This window comes from Saimiri boliviensis, chromosome 1 (genome assembly GCF_048565385.1).
Source record: "Saimiri boliviensis isolate mSaiBol1 chromosome 1, mSaiBol1.pri, whole genome shotgun sequence".
Lineage (NCBI taxonomy): Eukaryota > Metazoa > Chordata > Mammalia > Primates > Cebidae > Saimiri > Saimiri boliviensis.
The window spans coordinates 84,082,698-84,099,058 of record NC_133449.1 but is presented as its reverse complement, the minus strand read 5'-3'; the positions used below and the strand labels follow the sequence as shown (position 1 = coordinate 84,099,058).

The window sequence follows — 16,361 nt, the reverse complement described above, 5'->3', positions numbered from 1 at the left end:
CCTGATAGTAAAAGGTTACATGCTGAAAGACTCTCAACTAAAGAGCCTTATAATGCAACAAGAGCCAGTTTCTTACATATTCTTGTTTCCAGTCTCTTTTCCTCTAATACATGCTCTACTCTGCACTCAGAATTACCTTCCTAAAATATAGAACTAAGGTCAGTAATCAAAGATGCCTTCCCACTGCATATAAAAGAATTCAAATCCTTTAATCTGGCATTCAGCTACTTACAATCTGATCAATCTGGTATCACTGTTTGTCAAATTGCACTTCCCATTGATGTACTCCCCTGCCCCTTGTGCTCCAATCACACCACTCTTCTCATTCTTTAAGACTTAGCTCAAATGATGGAACTAATGATATGTGACAAGCAATGGCTAATGTACTGAGACAACCAAAATAAATAAGATAGGTCCCAGCTATCAAGAATCATATTTGATGGAAAAACACACACACAAACAAAGCTATGTTATTTAACATAAAAGATGTGATATAAAATACAAGCAGAGGGATGGGTATGGTTCTCATGACTGTAATCTCAGCAATTTGGGGGGCCACAGCAAGAGGATCACTTGAAGTCGGTAGTTTGAGATCAGCCTGGGCAATATAGTGAGATCATATTGCTACAAAAATGTAAAAATTAGTTGGGCATAGTGGCACATGTCTGCAGTCCTAGCTACTCTGGAGACTGAAGCAGAAGGATCTCTTCAGAAGTTTAAGGCTGCAGTGAGCTATCATCATGCCCCTGCACTTCAGCCTGGACTCTGTCTCTAAAGCTAATAACAAATACATAAAATATAAGCAGAATACAGAAAGGCAAGTTACTAATTTAAACTGGCAGAATCAGAGAAAGCTTCAAAGAAAAAACAAAAAGGTGTTCATGGGCCAGAGAATAATAGTTACACTTATGTAGCACTTACTATATGCTAGATATTATTATCCCAAGTGCTTTACATATATTAACTCATTTAATCCTCATTTTCTAACATGATGAAAATGAGAGGCAGAGTTTAAGTAAAACAAATGCAGTACCATTATTGAATGTTTACAACACACTAGGCACTGTGCTAAGTACTGAATAGGAACAAAATGAAATTAAGGCCTATAACTTAAAAATACACACAAAAAAACAGCTGGGCACAGTGGCTCACACCTGTAATCCCAGCACTTTGGGAGGCTTGAGAGAACAAATCACTTGAGCCCAGGAGTTCAAGACCAGCTTGGGCAACATAGCAAAACCCAGTCTCTTACAAAAAAAAAAAATACAAAAAAAAAAAAGCCAAGTGTGGTGGCACATGCCTGTAGTCCCCAGCTACTCAGGAGGCTGAGGTGGGAGGGTCATGTTAGCCCAGGAGGTTGAGGCTACAATGAGCCAAGATCACGCCACTGCACTCTAGCCTAAGTAACAAATTGAGATCCAGTCTCCTTCCTCCTGCAAAAAAAAAAAAAGGGGGGGGAGACGGTAGTTATCTCATTTTGTACCTCCATGGGTAGGGTTTAACCCCACTGAGATATTTTCCTAAAGTAGAACAAAATAGGACTTTTTAAAATAGGATTTAAAAGATTGACCTAATTACCTATATCCTACAGCTATAATATTCTTTTTAAACAACAGAATGCTTTGACCAATTTTCTCAACAGCATTGATTTATTCAACAAATACTGGTTGGGTGCCATGGCTCACACCTGTAATCCCAACACTCCGGGAAGCCAAGAATTCAAAAAAATTAAAAAATTAGTTAGGCATGGTGGTGCACACCTGTAGTCCCAGCTACTCAGAAAGCTGATGTGATGGGAGGATCGCTTTAACCCCAGAGGTTGAGGTGACAGTGATCAGTGATCACGCAACTGCACTCCTACAGCCTAGATGACAAAGCGAGACCTGTCTCAAAAAAAAAGCAACAAATACCAGTAAATTACTCACTCCATGTAAGGCAAACTAAGCACATTCATTTTCCTTTGCTTCCTGACAAAATCCCACTGAAATGCATTCATTCATTCTGGAAGAGAAAGCAGATGGGATTATATTAAGGATTAGGTCAGTGCAGAGAAAACTGCAGTCCGGAACAAACATATATGAGCCTGGAGAGATATCAATCTTAGACAGAGAAGCAGAGGAAGAATATAGGACTAGAATCAGAATTATTGTAAGATTTACATGAAACAGTAAGCCAAACTTTTTACCATAGCTCTTTACACACAAAAAATGTGGCAGCAACAGTATTTGTTTCTGGCTACAAACACATCTATTTTGCTATTGTTGCTGTTTTTAATTTAACAGTCTACTCGGAAAGCATTTGAACACCTTCATGTTCCATAACAAAACATTTGTTATTTGGGTAAAGGGTGGAAAGAGAGAAGGAAAGAGGTAACTCATTTCTTGCATTTCACTCAAGGACCCTAAAGTGAGACCTAACAGATAATATCCTACTCACTCACAGCTCAATAATTTTTTTTAAGGAAAAGCACAACAGAAAAGGATGAAAATAAACAACCGACCTGAAAGAAGTAGAGTTATTTCCAGGAATGGGAGAAAAATATTTAATAATTATAAGCATTATCCTCAAAGAAATTCATGTCATGAAAACAATGCATTCATCAGAAACCAGTAACTAGAAATTATGGAAAAAAGCACAACCGGAGGGACTGGATCCAAGATGGCCAAATCGGAACCGCTCTGGAGTGCAGTTCCCAGCAAGAACAATGCAGAGGGTGAGTGAACACGGCATTTCCAAACAAGTTATTACTGTCCACAGACCAGGAGATTCCTGGGCTGAAAAGTGCCATGAGTTTCCAGCATGGCTGTTTCAGCCAGCGCAGCGGGTCTCCGCACAAAAACTCACACAAATCTGGGTGGCCGTTTCAGCTGGCACCTGGAACGTCTGGGAGACAGAGCCGCCCACTCAACTGAAAAAAAGGGGGCTGAAACAGGGAGCCAGGTGATCTGGCTCGGGGGTCCCACCCCCACAAAGACCAGCAATTTGAAACAATCTGGATCGAGAGTTTTGCAGCAACTGCAACTGGACCCAGGAAGGTCCAGCTCTGTTGGGGGAAGGGCATCCGCCATTACCGAGGCAGTCCACCATTACCGAGGCAGTCCACCATTACCAAGGCAGTCGCCATTACTGAGGCAGACCGCCATTACATAGACAGTGCTGACTATACCTCTATAAACAAAACGACAGCCGGGCATGGTGGCTCACGCCTGTAATCCAAGCACTTTGGAGGCCAAGACAGGCAGATCACCTGAGGTCGGGAGTTCAAGACCAGCCTGACCAACATGGTGAAACCCTGTCCTAAAAAACAACAACAACAACAACACACACACACACACACACACACACACACACACACACACACACACAAAAGAAAGATCACACAGCAGCTGGGCAGAGCCCATGGCAGCTCCGCAATGCCTCTGCTGGCAGACTGAGACCTCCTTGCTGGACAGGGCAGCTCTGAAAAAAGGCAGCAGCATGTTGGGAACTTATAAATAAAGCCTCACCTTCCCAGGACAGAGCACCTGGAAAAAAAGGCAGTGATGGGTTCCGCTGCAACAGACTTAAACGTATCTGCCCAGCAGCTCTGAACAGGATGGAGTTCACAGCTCAGCACCTGAGCTCCTATAAGGGACAGACTGTCTCTTCAAGCAGCTCCCTGACCACTGTATAACCAAAGAGTCACCTCATAAAGGAGAGCTCAGGCTGACATCTGACAGGTATCCTTCTGGGACGAAGGTAACAGAAGAAGAAACTGGCAGCAACCCTTACTGTTCTGCAGCCACCACAGGTGATCCCCAGGCAAGCAGGAACAGGAGTGGACCTCCAGCAGTCCTACAGCAGAGGGGCCTGACTGTTAGAAGGAAAACTAAAAAACAGAAAGAAATAATTTCATCATCAACAAAGAGGATATCCACTCAGAGAACCCATCCAAAAGTCACCAACCACAAAGACCACAGGTAGATAAAGCCACTAAGATGGGAAGAAACCAGTGCAAATAGGATGAAAACATCAAAAACCAGAATGCCTCTCCTCCTCCAAGGGATCAAAACTCATCACCAGCAAAGGAACAAAGCTGGATGGAGAATGAGTCTGATGACAGAAACAGGTTTCAGAAGGTGGGTAATAACAAACTTTCTGAGCTAAAAGAACATGTTCTAACCCAATGCAAAGAAACTAAGAACCTTGAAAAAAGGTTTGACAAAATGCTAATGAAAATAAATAGCTCAGAGGAGAATATAAATGACTTAATGGAGCTGAAAAACACAACACGAAAACTCCACAAAGCATATACAAGTTTCGATAGCCAAATCAACCAAGCAGAAGAAAGGATATCAGAGATTGAAGATCAACTCAATGAAATAAAATGAGAAGGCAAGATTAGAGAAAAATGAGTGAAAAGAAATGAACAAAGCCTCCAAGAAATACGGGGCTATGTGAAAAGACCTAATCTACATTTGATAGGTGTACCTGAATCTGACGGTGAGAATGAATCTAAGCTGAAAAAACATAGTTCAGGATATTATCCAGGAGAACTTCCCCAACCTAGCAAGGAAGGCCAATATTCAAGCCCAGGAAATACAGAAAACACCACAGAGACAATCCTCAAGAAGAGCAACCCCGAGGCACATAATTGTGAGATTCACCAGGGTTGAAATTAAGGAAAAAATGCTAAGGGTACCCAGAGAGAAAGGTCAGGTTACCCACAACAGGAAGCCCATCAGACTCACTGTGGATCTCTCAACAGAAACTCTACAAGCCAGAATAGAGTGGGGGCCAACAGTCAACATCCTTAAGGAAAAGAACTTTCAACCTAGAATTTCACATCCAGCCAAACTAAGCCTCATAAGCGAAGGAGAAATAAAATCCTTTATCAACAGCAATTGCTCAGAGATTTCATCACCACCATGTCTGCCTTACAAGAGCTCCTGAAAGAAGCACTAAACATAGAAAGGAACAACCAGTACCAGCCACTTCAGAAACGTACCAAATGGTAAAAAGCATCGACACAAGAAACTGCATCAACTAATGGGCAAAGCAACCAGCTAGCATCAAAATGGCAGGAACAAATTCACACATAACAGTATTAACCTTTTTTTTTCTTTTCTAACAATATTAACCTTAAATGTAAATGGGCTAAATGCCCCAATTAAAAGACACAGACTGGCAAAATGGATAAAAAGCCAAAAGCCATTGGTGTGCTGTATCCAGGAAACCAATCTCACATGCAAGGACACACATAGGCTCAAAATAAAGGGACAAAGGAAGATTTACCAAGCAAATGGAGAGCAAAAAAAAGCAAGAGTTGCAATCCTAGTCTCTGATAAAATAGACTTTAAATCAACAAAGATCAAAAGAGACAAAGAAGGGCATTACATAATGATAAAAGGATCAATGCAACAAGAGAAGCTAACAATCCTAAATATATATGCACCCAATACAGGAGCACCCAGGTACATATAGCAAGTTCTTAACGACCTACAAAGAGACTTAGACTCCCACACAATAATAGTGGGAGACTTTAACACTCCACTGTCAATATTAGACAGATTAATGAGACAGAAAATTAACAAGGATATCTAGGACTTGAATTCAGATCTAGACCAAGCAAACCTAATACAGAACTCTCCACCACAAATCCACAGAATATACATTCTTCTCAGCACCACATCATACCTACTCTAAAATTGACCACATAATTAGAAGTAAACAACTCCTCAGCAAATGCAAAAGAAAGGAAATCATAACAGTCTCTCAAACCACAGTGCAATTAAATTAGAACTCAAGATTAAGAAACTAACTTGGAACTGCACAACTTCATGGAAATTGAACAATTGGCTCTTGAATGTTGACTGGATAAACAATGAAATGAAGGCAGAAATAAAGATGTTCTTCGAAACCAATCAGAATGAAGACACAATGAACCAGAATCTATGGGATACATTTAAAGCACTGTCCAGAAGAAAATTTATAGCAATAAACACCCACATGAGAAATAAGGCAAGATCGAAAATTGATATCCTATCAGCAAAATTGAAAGAACTAGAGAAGCAAGATCAAAAAACCTCAAAAGCTGGCAGAAGACAAGAAATAACTACGATCAAGAGCAGAACTGAAAGACAGACACACAAAAAACCCTTCAAAAAAATCAATAAATCCAGAAACTGGTTTTTTGAAAAGATAAACAAAATAGACCACTAGCCAAATTAATAAAAAAGAAAAGAGAGAAAAATCAAATAGATACAATAAAAAACCATAAAGGGGATACCACCACTGATTCCACAGAAATATAAACTACCATCAGAGATTACTACAAACAACTCTATGCACACAAACCAGTAAACCCGCAAGAAATGGATAAATTCCTGGACACTTGCACCCTCCCAAGCCTAAACCAGGAAGAAGCTGAAACCCTGGATAGACCAATACCAAGGGCTGAAGTTTAGGCAGCAATTAATAGCCTACCAACCAAAAAAAAGCCCAGGTCCAAATGGGTTCACAGCCAAATTCTACCAGACATACAAACAGGAGTTGGTACCACTCTTGAAACTATTCCAAACAATCCAAAAAGAGGGAATCCTTCCCAAACCATTTTATGAGATCAACATCATCCTGATAACAAAACCAAGCAGAGACTCAACAAAAAAAGAAAACTTCAGGCCAATATCCATGATGAACACAGATGCAAACATCTTCAATAAAACACTGGCCAATCGACTGCAACAGCAAATCAAAAATCTTATCCATCATGATCAAGTAGGCTTCATCCCGGGGATGCAAGGCTGGTTCCACATTAAGTCTATCAACGTCATCCACCGCATAAACAGAACCAAAGACAAAAACCACATGATTATCTCAACTGATGCAGAAAAGGCCTTCGAAAAAATTCAACAGCACTTTATGCTAAAAACCCTCAATAAACTAGGTATTGATGGAACGTATCTCAAAACAATAAAAGCTATTTACGACAAACCCACGGCCAATATCATAATGAATGGGCAAAAACTGGAAGCATTCCCTTTGAAATCTGGCACTAGACAAGGATGCCCTCTCTCACCACTCCTATTCAGTATAGTATTGGAAGTTCTAGCAAAAGCAATCAGGCAAGAAAAAGAAATAAAGGGTATTCAATTAGGGAAGGAGCAAGTCAAATTGTCTTTATTTGCAGACAACATGATTGTATATTTAGAAGACCCCATCGTTTCAGCCCAAAATCTCCTGAAAGTGATAAGCAACTTCAGCAAAGTCTCAGAATACAAAATCGATGTGCAGAAATCACAAACATTTTTATACACCAATAACAGACTTAAAGAAAGCCAAATCAAGAACAAACTACCATTCACAATTACTACAAAGAGGATAAAATACCTAGGAATACAACTAACAAAGGATGTAAAGGAATTCTTCAAGGAGAACTACAAACCACTGCTCAGTGAAATAAGAGAGGACACAAACAGATGGAAAAACATTCCATACTCATGATTAGGAAGAATCGATATTGTGAAAACGGCCATAATGCCCAAAGTAATTCATAGATTAAATGCTATCCCCATAAAGCTACCTATGAACCTCTTCACAGAACTAGAAAAAACCAGCTTAAACTTCATATGGAACCAAAAGAGAGCCCACATAGCCAAGGCAATTCTAAGCAAAAAGAACAAGGCTGAAGGCACCACGCTACCTGACTTCAAACTATACTACAAGGCTACAGTAATCAAAATAGCATGGTACTGGTACCAAAACAGAGATAATAGACCAAAGGAACAGAACAGAGGCCTCAGCGGCAACACCACACATCTACAACCATCTGATCTTTGACAAACCTGACAAAAACAAGCAATGGGAAAGAATTCCCTGTTTAATAAATGGTGTTGGGAAAACTGGCTAGCCATGTGCAGAAAGCAGAAACTGGACCCCTTCCTGACACCTTACACTAAAATTAACTCCAGATGAATTAAAGACAAACATAGGTCTAACACCATAAAAACCTTAGAAGAAAACCTAGGCAAAACCATTCAGGACATAAGCATAGGTAAGGACTTCATGACTAAAACACTAAAAGCATTGGCAACAAAATCCAAAATAGACAAATGGGATCTAATTAAACTCCAGAGCTTCTGTATAGCAAAAGAAACAATCATTAGCATGAACTGGCAACCAAGAGAATAGGAAAAAATTTTTGCCATCTACCTATCTGACAAAGGGTTAATATCCAGAATCTACAAAGAACTAAAACAGATTTATTAGGGAAAAAAACCAAAAACCAAAAAACAAAGAAACCCATTCAAAAATGGGCAAAGCACATGAACAGATACTTTTCAAAAGAAGACATTTATGAGGCCAACAAACATATGAAAAAATGCTCATCATCCCTGGCCATTAGAGAAATGCAAATCAAAACCACATTGAGATACCATCTCACACCAGTTAGAATGGCGATCATTATGAAATCTGGAGACAATAGATGCTGGAGAGGATGTGGAGAAATAAAAACACTTTTACACTGCTGGTGGGAGTACAAATTAGGTCAACCATTGTGGAAGACAGTGTGGCAATTCCTCAAGGACCTAGAAATAGAAATTCCACATGACCCAGCAATCCCATTAATGGTATATATACAAAAGATTATAAATCATTCTATTATAACGACACATGTACACGTATGTTCATTGCGGCACTATTTACAATAGCAAAGACCTGGAACCAACCAAAATGCCCATCCATGATAGACTGGACAAGGAAAATGTGGCACCTATACACCACAGAATACTATGCAGCCATCAAAAACGATGAGTTCGTGTCCTTTCTAGGGACATGGATGAATCTGGAAACCATCAATCTCAGCAAACTGACGCAAGAACAGAAAAACAAACACTGCATGTTCTCACTCATAGGCGTGTGTTAAACAATGAGAACACATGGACATAGGGAGCGAAGCATCACACACTGAGGTCTGTTGGCGGGGAATAGGGGAGGGACAGCAGGGGGTAGGGAGGCTGAGGAGGTATAACAGGCAGAGAAATGCCAGATATAGGTGAAAGGGGGGATGGAAGCAGCAAACCACATTGCCGTATATGTACCTATGCAACAATTCTGCATGTTTTGCACATGTACCCCAGAACCTAAAGTGCAATAAAAATAAAATAAAATAATTAAAATACACACACACACACACACACACACACACACACACACACAGAGAGAGAGAGGGAGGGAGAGAGAGAGAGAGAGAGAGAGAGAGAGAGAGAGAGCGCACAACCACTGAAAAAAGAAAGTGAAAAGAATTGAAAGGAAATGGAACTCTTGGATTAATCCCTCACATTATGTATTTTTTTCTTTTTATCTTTTCCTCTGTATTTCGAAGACTCTATCTAAATGTATTTGGAAGAAACTAAATTCTGAACAGAACAGAGAAAATGTAAGAACATAATTAAAGAAATAATTGAAGAAAATTTCCCAGAAGTGAAAAACAGGACTCAGAGTGCCAAGAAGGATGAATGAAAAAAAGACTCACCACCTAGAAATACTCTCATAAAATATCACAGAACCAATGATAAAGAGTCTAATAAAATCTTCCAGAGAAAATAGTATGATACCTGCAAAAGAGACTGGCATTAGACTTGTCATCAGATACACTAGACGCTAAAAAGCAACAGCATGTCTTCAAAGTTTTGAGGAAAACAAAATGATTGTGGACTAAGTCTATGCGCAAGTTATCAATTAAATAAGCAGGCAAGGTAAAGGGATTCAGACATATGAAGCCTGTGGAAATCAACTGTTTAATCCTTTCTGAAAAAATTGCTTGAAATTAGTTATACCCCAACAAGGTAGGAAGAAATCTGTTACAAATGAGGGCATGGAATACATAAAGCAGCAGACCTAACCCAGAGATGACACAAAAAAATCTCAGAAAACAGGCATGTAATTAGTCTAAATTACATGTGTGAGAGCTGGAAATATAGCTTCAGGAGCAAAATGAATTCATTTAAGCAAATATAGTACCATTATTAGGAAGCTAATAGGATATCTTCATTAGCAGAGGCAGAATTACATTTTTTCACTGCAGAGTCAATCACACTTCCTGGTTTTATAGTATATGATGCTTGCATGGTAGTTTATGGGTTTTCTTTTCTTTTTTTGTTTTTTTTTTTTTTGTTTTTTTTTTAAAGGTGGGGTTTCACCATGATGGCCAGGCTGGTCTTGAACTCCTGACCTCTGGTGATCGACCCACCTCAGCTTCCCAAAGTGCTAGGATTACAGGTGTGAGCCACAGCACCTGGCCTTTTTTTTTTTTCTTTGAGACAGAGTTTTGCTCTTGTTGCCAGGCTGGAGTGCAATGGCATAATCTCAGCTCACAGCAACCTCTGCCTCCCAGAGTTCAAGCAATTCTCCTGCCTCAGCCTCCCAAGTAGCTGGGATTACAGGCATGCATCACCATGCTCAGCTAATTTTATATGTTTTGTAGAGACAGAGTTTCTCCATGCTGGTCAGGCTGGTCTCAAACTCCCAACTTCAGGTAATCCACCCACCTTGGCCTCCATAAGTGCTGGGATTACAGGCAGGAGCCACCATGCCCAGCAGTTTATAGATTTTCAATGTTTAAGAATCAATATATAAATAAAGCATATAAGACCTGTATTGACTGATGTCTTATGGCTCCTTAAAATGTATAAAACCCAAGCTATCGCCTGACCACTTTGGGCACATGTTGTCAGCACCTCCTCGGGCTGTATCACTGACATGTCCTTAACCTTGACAAAATAAAAACTTCTAAATTGATTGAGACTTTTCTTACATACATTTTGGTTTTCACCCTCTATTACCTTCTTGGGGGCTGCTGTAACAAATCACCACAAACAGAGTAGCTTATTCAACATAAATTTCTCTCAATTCTAGAAACCGGAAGTCGGAAATCAAGATGTCAGCAGGGCCATGCTCTCTCTGAAAGCGCTAGGGAAGAATTCTTCCTTGCCTCTTCCTAGCTTGTGGTGATTACCGGCAATATTTGGTTTATAGACACATCCCTCCAACGTCTGCCTCCTCCTTCATGGCATGGCATCCTCCCTGTGTGTCCGTCTGTATACAAATTTCCCTCTTCTTATAAAGATACCAGTCATTGGATTAGGGATCCCTCTGATTCAGTATGACCTCAGCTTAACTTGAATAGTATTTGCAAAGACCCTATACCAAGTAAGTTTACAGTCACAGATTCAGGGAGATAGGACTTAAACATATCCTTTTGGGGAATACAATTAATTCAACCCACAACACGCGCAATAATCAATTTTCCACAAAGCAGCCATGATGATCTTCACAAATGTACATCAGGTCCTGTCCACTCTCCTGCCTATAGAACTGTGTCTCCCTGGCCTCCTTCTGCCTCTCAAACTACTTCTACCACTTTCCTCTTACACTCCAGCCACACTGGCCTTCTTTCTATCACTCCAGCACCATCAAGCTCATTCCTGACTCAGGGCCTCTGTCTGGTGTGTGGCTCCCTTCTTTTCATCATTCAAATCACAGCTCAAGTGACATTCTTTCTATCACTCCAGCACCATCAAGCTCATTCCTGACTCAGGGCCTCTACCTGGTGTGTGGCTCCCTTCTTTTCATCATTCAAGTCACAGCTCAAGGGACACTTCCTCACAGAAGTCTCCTCTGACCTACCTACCAAAAGCAACACATCCCACAGGTATTCTTTTTCACACAATCCTAGTGTCTTTGCAGCACTTACCAATACCAGAAATTATTTTACTTATGTAAGTGCCCCTCCTACTTGAACATCAGTTCTACTGAGCACAGATTCAATCACTATAGCCCTAACTGCTAAAACAGGACCTCACAAAAACTTTACATTCTTATTTAGTCAAATATATCTCTTTTCCTTCATGACTTGGACTAGCACTTAGCCTAGTACTTAGAATGCTTAGCACAGAATAAATGCTAAAAAAAAAAAAAAAAAAAAGATTAACTGTTATTACTACCACAATAGTTTGCAGTTATTTGTTTCTACAATCTCCCTGGCTAGACTGAGAGACTGAAGACAGAAACTCATTTATTTGCCATTTTGCCAATCCCAGTGGGGCCACGCACAGTGGCTCAGGCCTGTAATCCCAGGCTGAGGCGGAGGGATCACCCGAGGTCAGGTGTTTGAGACCAGCCTGGCTAATGTGGAGAAACCCTACCTCTACTAAAATTACAGAAATTAGCGTGTGGCGGTGCGTACCCGTAATCCCAGCTACTTGTCAGGCTGAGAAAAAAGAATTCCTTGAACTCGGGAGTTGGAGGTTGCAGTGAGCAGAGATCATGCCTCTGCACTCCAGCCTGGGTGACAGAGCGAGTCTCTGTCTCAAAACAAACAAGAAGAAAATTCCCAGTGGTCTGGCACACATTAAGCATTAATAGGAAATGCTGAATACAATTAGGGAAAAACGATTCTGAACAAAGTTATTTTCTTTGATACTGTGGATTCCTTATCTTAAAAAGAAATTTTTAAAGATGGAAAATGGGACTCTTCCTCCTGCTTTTTGACTTGGTTCAAATCTGAGGAATGGCGGCGCGGGGCGACCAGTCTTTTAACAGATCTAGCAAGACTTTCCAGCTTTTCCCACCTCGAAGTAAGAGAATGGTAATTGCTCTAAAGCCAACACTGTATGTCCCTCATATTGGAGATCAAAACAGACAAGGGCATTTTTTTTCTAAAGAGGGGGTGGGGAACCAAAACTTTTGGTCTAATTTTGGGATGCAGTCAGACGTGACAGTTCATAACCACACATTCACCTGGCGCTGAACCTCTATCGGCTTCCTGGATAAAACAATATGCCAACACTTCACTCTAGAGATGGAGGAGGCCCACTTGGGGTAGAAATGTAGGGTTGTGATTTCTAGCCGCCCATTCCAGGAGAGTCTCCCGCCATGTCGAATTCCGAGGCACGCAGTACTCCGCGGGTGGGAGATGGCGGGCTTCCTCACCCCAGCTTTCCCCCGACACAGAGTTGCAGTCGCTCAACAAACTGCCCTGCGTTCCTCAGAAGCTGCTAAGTAACGAGATGCCCACGGCCTACAGCAGCAGAGGTGGAGAGAAGCTTCAGGCGGGAAAGATGAATGTACAAATGCCAAATGAGGAGAAAAAGAAGAAAAAAAAGCAGCGAGGAGGCTGGGCAGTCAGGAACACGGCCGCTTCTCACGTGTCGCTGCTACTGCGAATTTTCTCATCTAAAAACCCGCACCCGCACGGCTCACACCGTCTTCGCGCTACCACTCCGTGCGGGCCAAACCTCTGCCCACCCACCGGAAAACAGCGCGAGGGGTTTCAGGAAGCGGCCACCGCCTCCGGGACTCACCGGCTTACCGTGCTGCCGCTTCTACGCCGAAAAGGCTGATCCGAGGCCGGGTCTCCTAGTGCCGCGTCCCAGAAGGCCAGCGCTTCCGATCCCCACCGCCACGCTGCCGTGGTCCGAAAGGAGTGAGGCGCTGCCGACGTCCCGGCTCCCGTAGGCAGACGGCTCCGCGGCCCCCGGATGTTGATTGTCGTCTGCCCCGGAAGCTGAGACAACGGGCTCAAGGGGGCGGAGACGGTGTTGCCGGGCTCTCCGGAAGGAGACGTGGCGGCGGTTGGGCCCAGGCTGTCCGGGCGCTTTATAGTCCCGCCGCCTCCTCCTCCTCCTCCTCCACCTCCTCCTCCTCTCCTCCTCCAGCAGAGGAGATTGTGGCGGTGGCTGGAGAAAGCGGCGGCGGAGGATGGAGGAAGGAGGCGGCGGCGTACGGAGTCTGGTCCCTGGCGGGCCGGTGTTACTGGTCCTCTGCGGCCTCCTGGAAGCGTCCGGCGGCGGCCGAGCGCTCCCTCCGCTCAGCGATGACATCCCTTTCCGAGTCAACTGGCCCGGCACCGAGTTCTCTCTGGTCAGTGCTTTCACGAACCCTGAAGCCACCCATTCTCCTGACACTGAGGGTTCGGCCTCTTTCCTCTGTTTTCTTTGCTTTTTCTCCCCAAGACCTTCTCTGCAGACTCTTACCTTCCCCAAGCGTAAGCTGCTTTTACCCCGCGTTCATTTATTCATTCGTTCCCGCATTATGTGGATGCGTGCCCCTTGCTGAACATTAGGGATCCAGCGATCACCTGCTCTCCACCTTTTTAATTCTGTCTCACTAGACCATGCTTCCCAACACTCCCACCCTGCAGAAGCATCTTTTGTAGAATAACGTCAGGTGCACCTACGCATCTTCCTTTTGGAAAATTAATTGTGCATTTTTCTCCACCAGCAGACTTATTTCCTTCAGTATTATGCAGCACCCTGCCCACATCACAGTACTTCAGACTCGAGTTCCCTCTCTCGTGTTCGTTCTCCCTCTTTTGTATACACATATGGACATATGCAAACGCACAGCACCCAGGGAACCTTTTCCTTTCAGAGTTGTTTTTGAGAGGGCTGTTTGGCCTGTGAGTTGTTAACGACCCTTTATGCAGAATATCCTTTGCAGTTTTCATGTATTACGACTGCTGTTTGAGTCCCTAGAACATGAATTTTTAAGTTGAGTTTTTCTATAGTGAAGAACATATTTATAACCTCACGGAAATGCAAATTCAGTTTTGGGGGAGTGGACTGCTGAAAAGTCTTCCTGTCCACGTGTGCCTATTGCAGGCCTATAAAAATTGTACTCTTAATGACTCTTAACCGTGTAGTAATTAACTTATTTATTTCATATTGAAGGCCCAGAAAAAGCAATTTTTTTTTCAGTTTTTATTCCAATTATTTTTAAGCATTCAACTTGGGATACTTTATTATATTGTTTTATTATCATTTCATTGAAACAGTAAGTGATGACTATGTCAAAAGAAGATGCATCAAGTTAATGGATGTTATTACTACATAACTTTCTATTTGCAAATATTAGGGGGTTTTAGGCTTGGTTTGGGTTTCTTTGTTTTTGTTTGTTTTTTGAGACAGGGTCTTAGGCTGTTACCCAGCCTAAAGTGCAGTGGCACTGTTGCCACTGACTGTAGCCTCAACCTCCTGGGCTCAAAAGATCCGCCTGCCCCAGCCTCCTAGTAGCTGGAACTGTAGGCAAACCCCACCACTCCTAGCTAATTTTTTTCTTCCTTGAGGCAGGGGCTCACTTGTTGCCCAGGCTGATCTCGAACTCCTGAGCTCAAGCAGTCCTCCTGCCTCAGCCTCCCAAAGTGCTGGGATTACATGCGTGAACCAAATTTAGTTTCTTGGCTTATTTTTCACACCTATTTTGTTTCTCCAGCCCTTGTTCTCCCATTCTGGTTGTACAATGGTTTCTGAATTTATCTAAGTAAATATTTTTCCGGGGAGTCAAATTTCTCTTTGTATTAATGCCATGAAATATTGATATATTAAAATATCGATATAAAATTTTGTTATAAATCAGATATAACAGCAGGCTTGGATGAGAATAATTTCTGTTGTTGTATACAAAGAGCACACTTGGAGTGAACGTGGCAAATGTTTGAAGAATTAGGTCATTAACTTTTTTTTTTTTTTTTGAGGTAGAGTCTCACTCTGTCACCCAGGCTGGAGTGCAGTGATGCAGTCTAGGCTCGCTGCAACCTCTGCCTCCCGGGTTCAATCAATTCTCCTGCCTTAGCCTCCCAAGTAGCTGAGATTGCAGGCATATGCCACCATGCCCAGCTAATTTTTTTTGTATTTTTAGTAGTGGTGGGGTTTCACCATATTGGCCAGGCTGGTCTTGAACTCCTGACCTTGTGAATCGCCCTCTTCAGCCTCCCAAAGTGCTGGGATTACAGGCATGAGCCACTGCACCCAGCCTATTAAAATTTTTTACTCTTGCACCTGTGGGGTTTCTTTTTAATTTAAAAAAACATGCTGATAGGCAGACCTGAAAACCTACTGACCTATAAGTGAGCGACTAAAACTAGCATTTTTAGAGATCACTACCAAATTGTCATTCCATTTTTTTTTTCAGTCTTAGCATATGCTATATCAACCTTTCACATATCTGACAATTTAGTTTCAAAAAATATTCTTTTTTTAAAGACTGGAGTGCAGTAGGTATTTATCCATATGATCATGCTCACTACAGACTCAAAATTCTGGGCTCAAGTGATCCTCCTTCCTTAGCCTCCTGAGCAGTGAGGACTGCAGGTGCTCACCATTGCATCTGGCTTTTTTTCTTTAAGTCTGTGTTATTTTGAGAAAAATCTAGAGATGTTATTCTATGAATTGGCAAAAGGCCTATGTCTCTCACGTAAAAATAAGCCACAATAGTCATTATCATTGGTCTTCTGATTTTTTTTCTTAAATACTTCTGTAATCTTAAGGCTTCCCTTTGCTGATGCATTTAACTGAAACTATTGGCTGGGTATTGTGGTTCAT

The 16,361-nt window shown here is 41.9% G+C and overlaps 2 protein-coding genes across 8 annotated transcripts in view; one reads left to right on the top strand and one right to left on the bottom strand.

Moving 5' to 3' along the window:
* Positions 1-13,504, bottom strand: part of ASB3 (ankyrin repeat and SOCS box containing 3) — a 106,916-nt gene extending 93,412 nt beyond the window's left edge. For 2 of the 5 annotated variants that reach the window (XM_074400178.1, XM_074400182.1), the window contains exons 1-2: positions 13,344-13,362; positions 1,926-2,001 (exon numbers count right to left, since the gene is read on the bottom strand). In XM_074400178.1, the coding sequence (XP_074256279.1) occupies positions 1,926-1,996 (71 nt within the window). In that variant the 5' untranslated portion in view covers positions 1,997-2,001; positions 13,344-13,362. Of the gene's footprint in view, positions 1-1,925; positions 2,002-13,343 lie in introns of all 5 variants that reach the window. The other 3 variants (XM_074400180.1, XM_039464000.2, XM_039463998.2) reach the window with 3 other exon arrangements.
* A 52-nt stretch (positions 13,505-13,556) lies between these two features.
* Positions 13,557-16,361, top strand: part of ERLEC1 (endoplasmic reticulum lectin 1) — a 35,681-nt gene continuing 32,876 nt past the window's right edge. For 2 of the 3 annotated variants that reach the window (XM_074400191.1, XM_039464007.2), the window contains exon 1: positions 13,557-13,902. In XM_074400191.1, coding sequence (XP_074256292.1) covers positions 13,741-13,902 — 162 coding nt within the window. In that variant the 5' untranslated portion in view covers positions 13,557-13,740. The remainder of the gene's footprint in view (positions 13,903-16,361) is intronic. The other variant, XM_039464006.2, reaches the window with a different exon arrangement.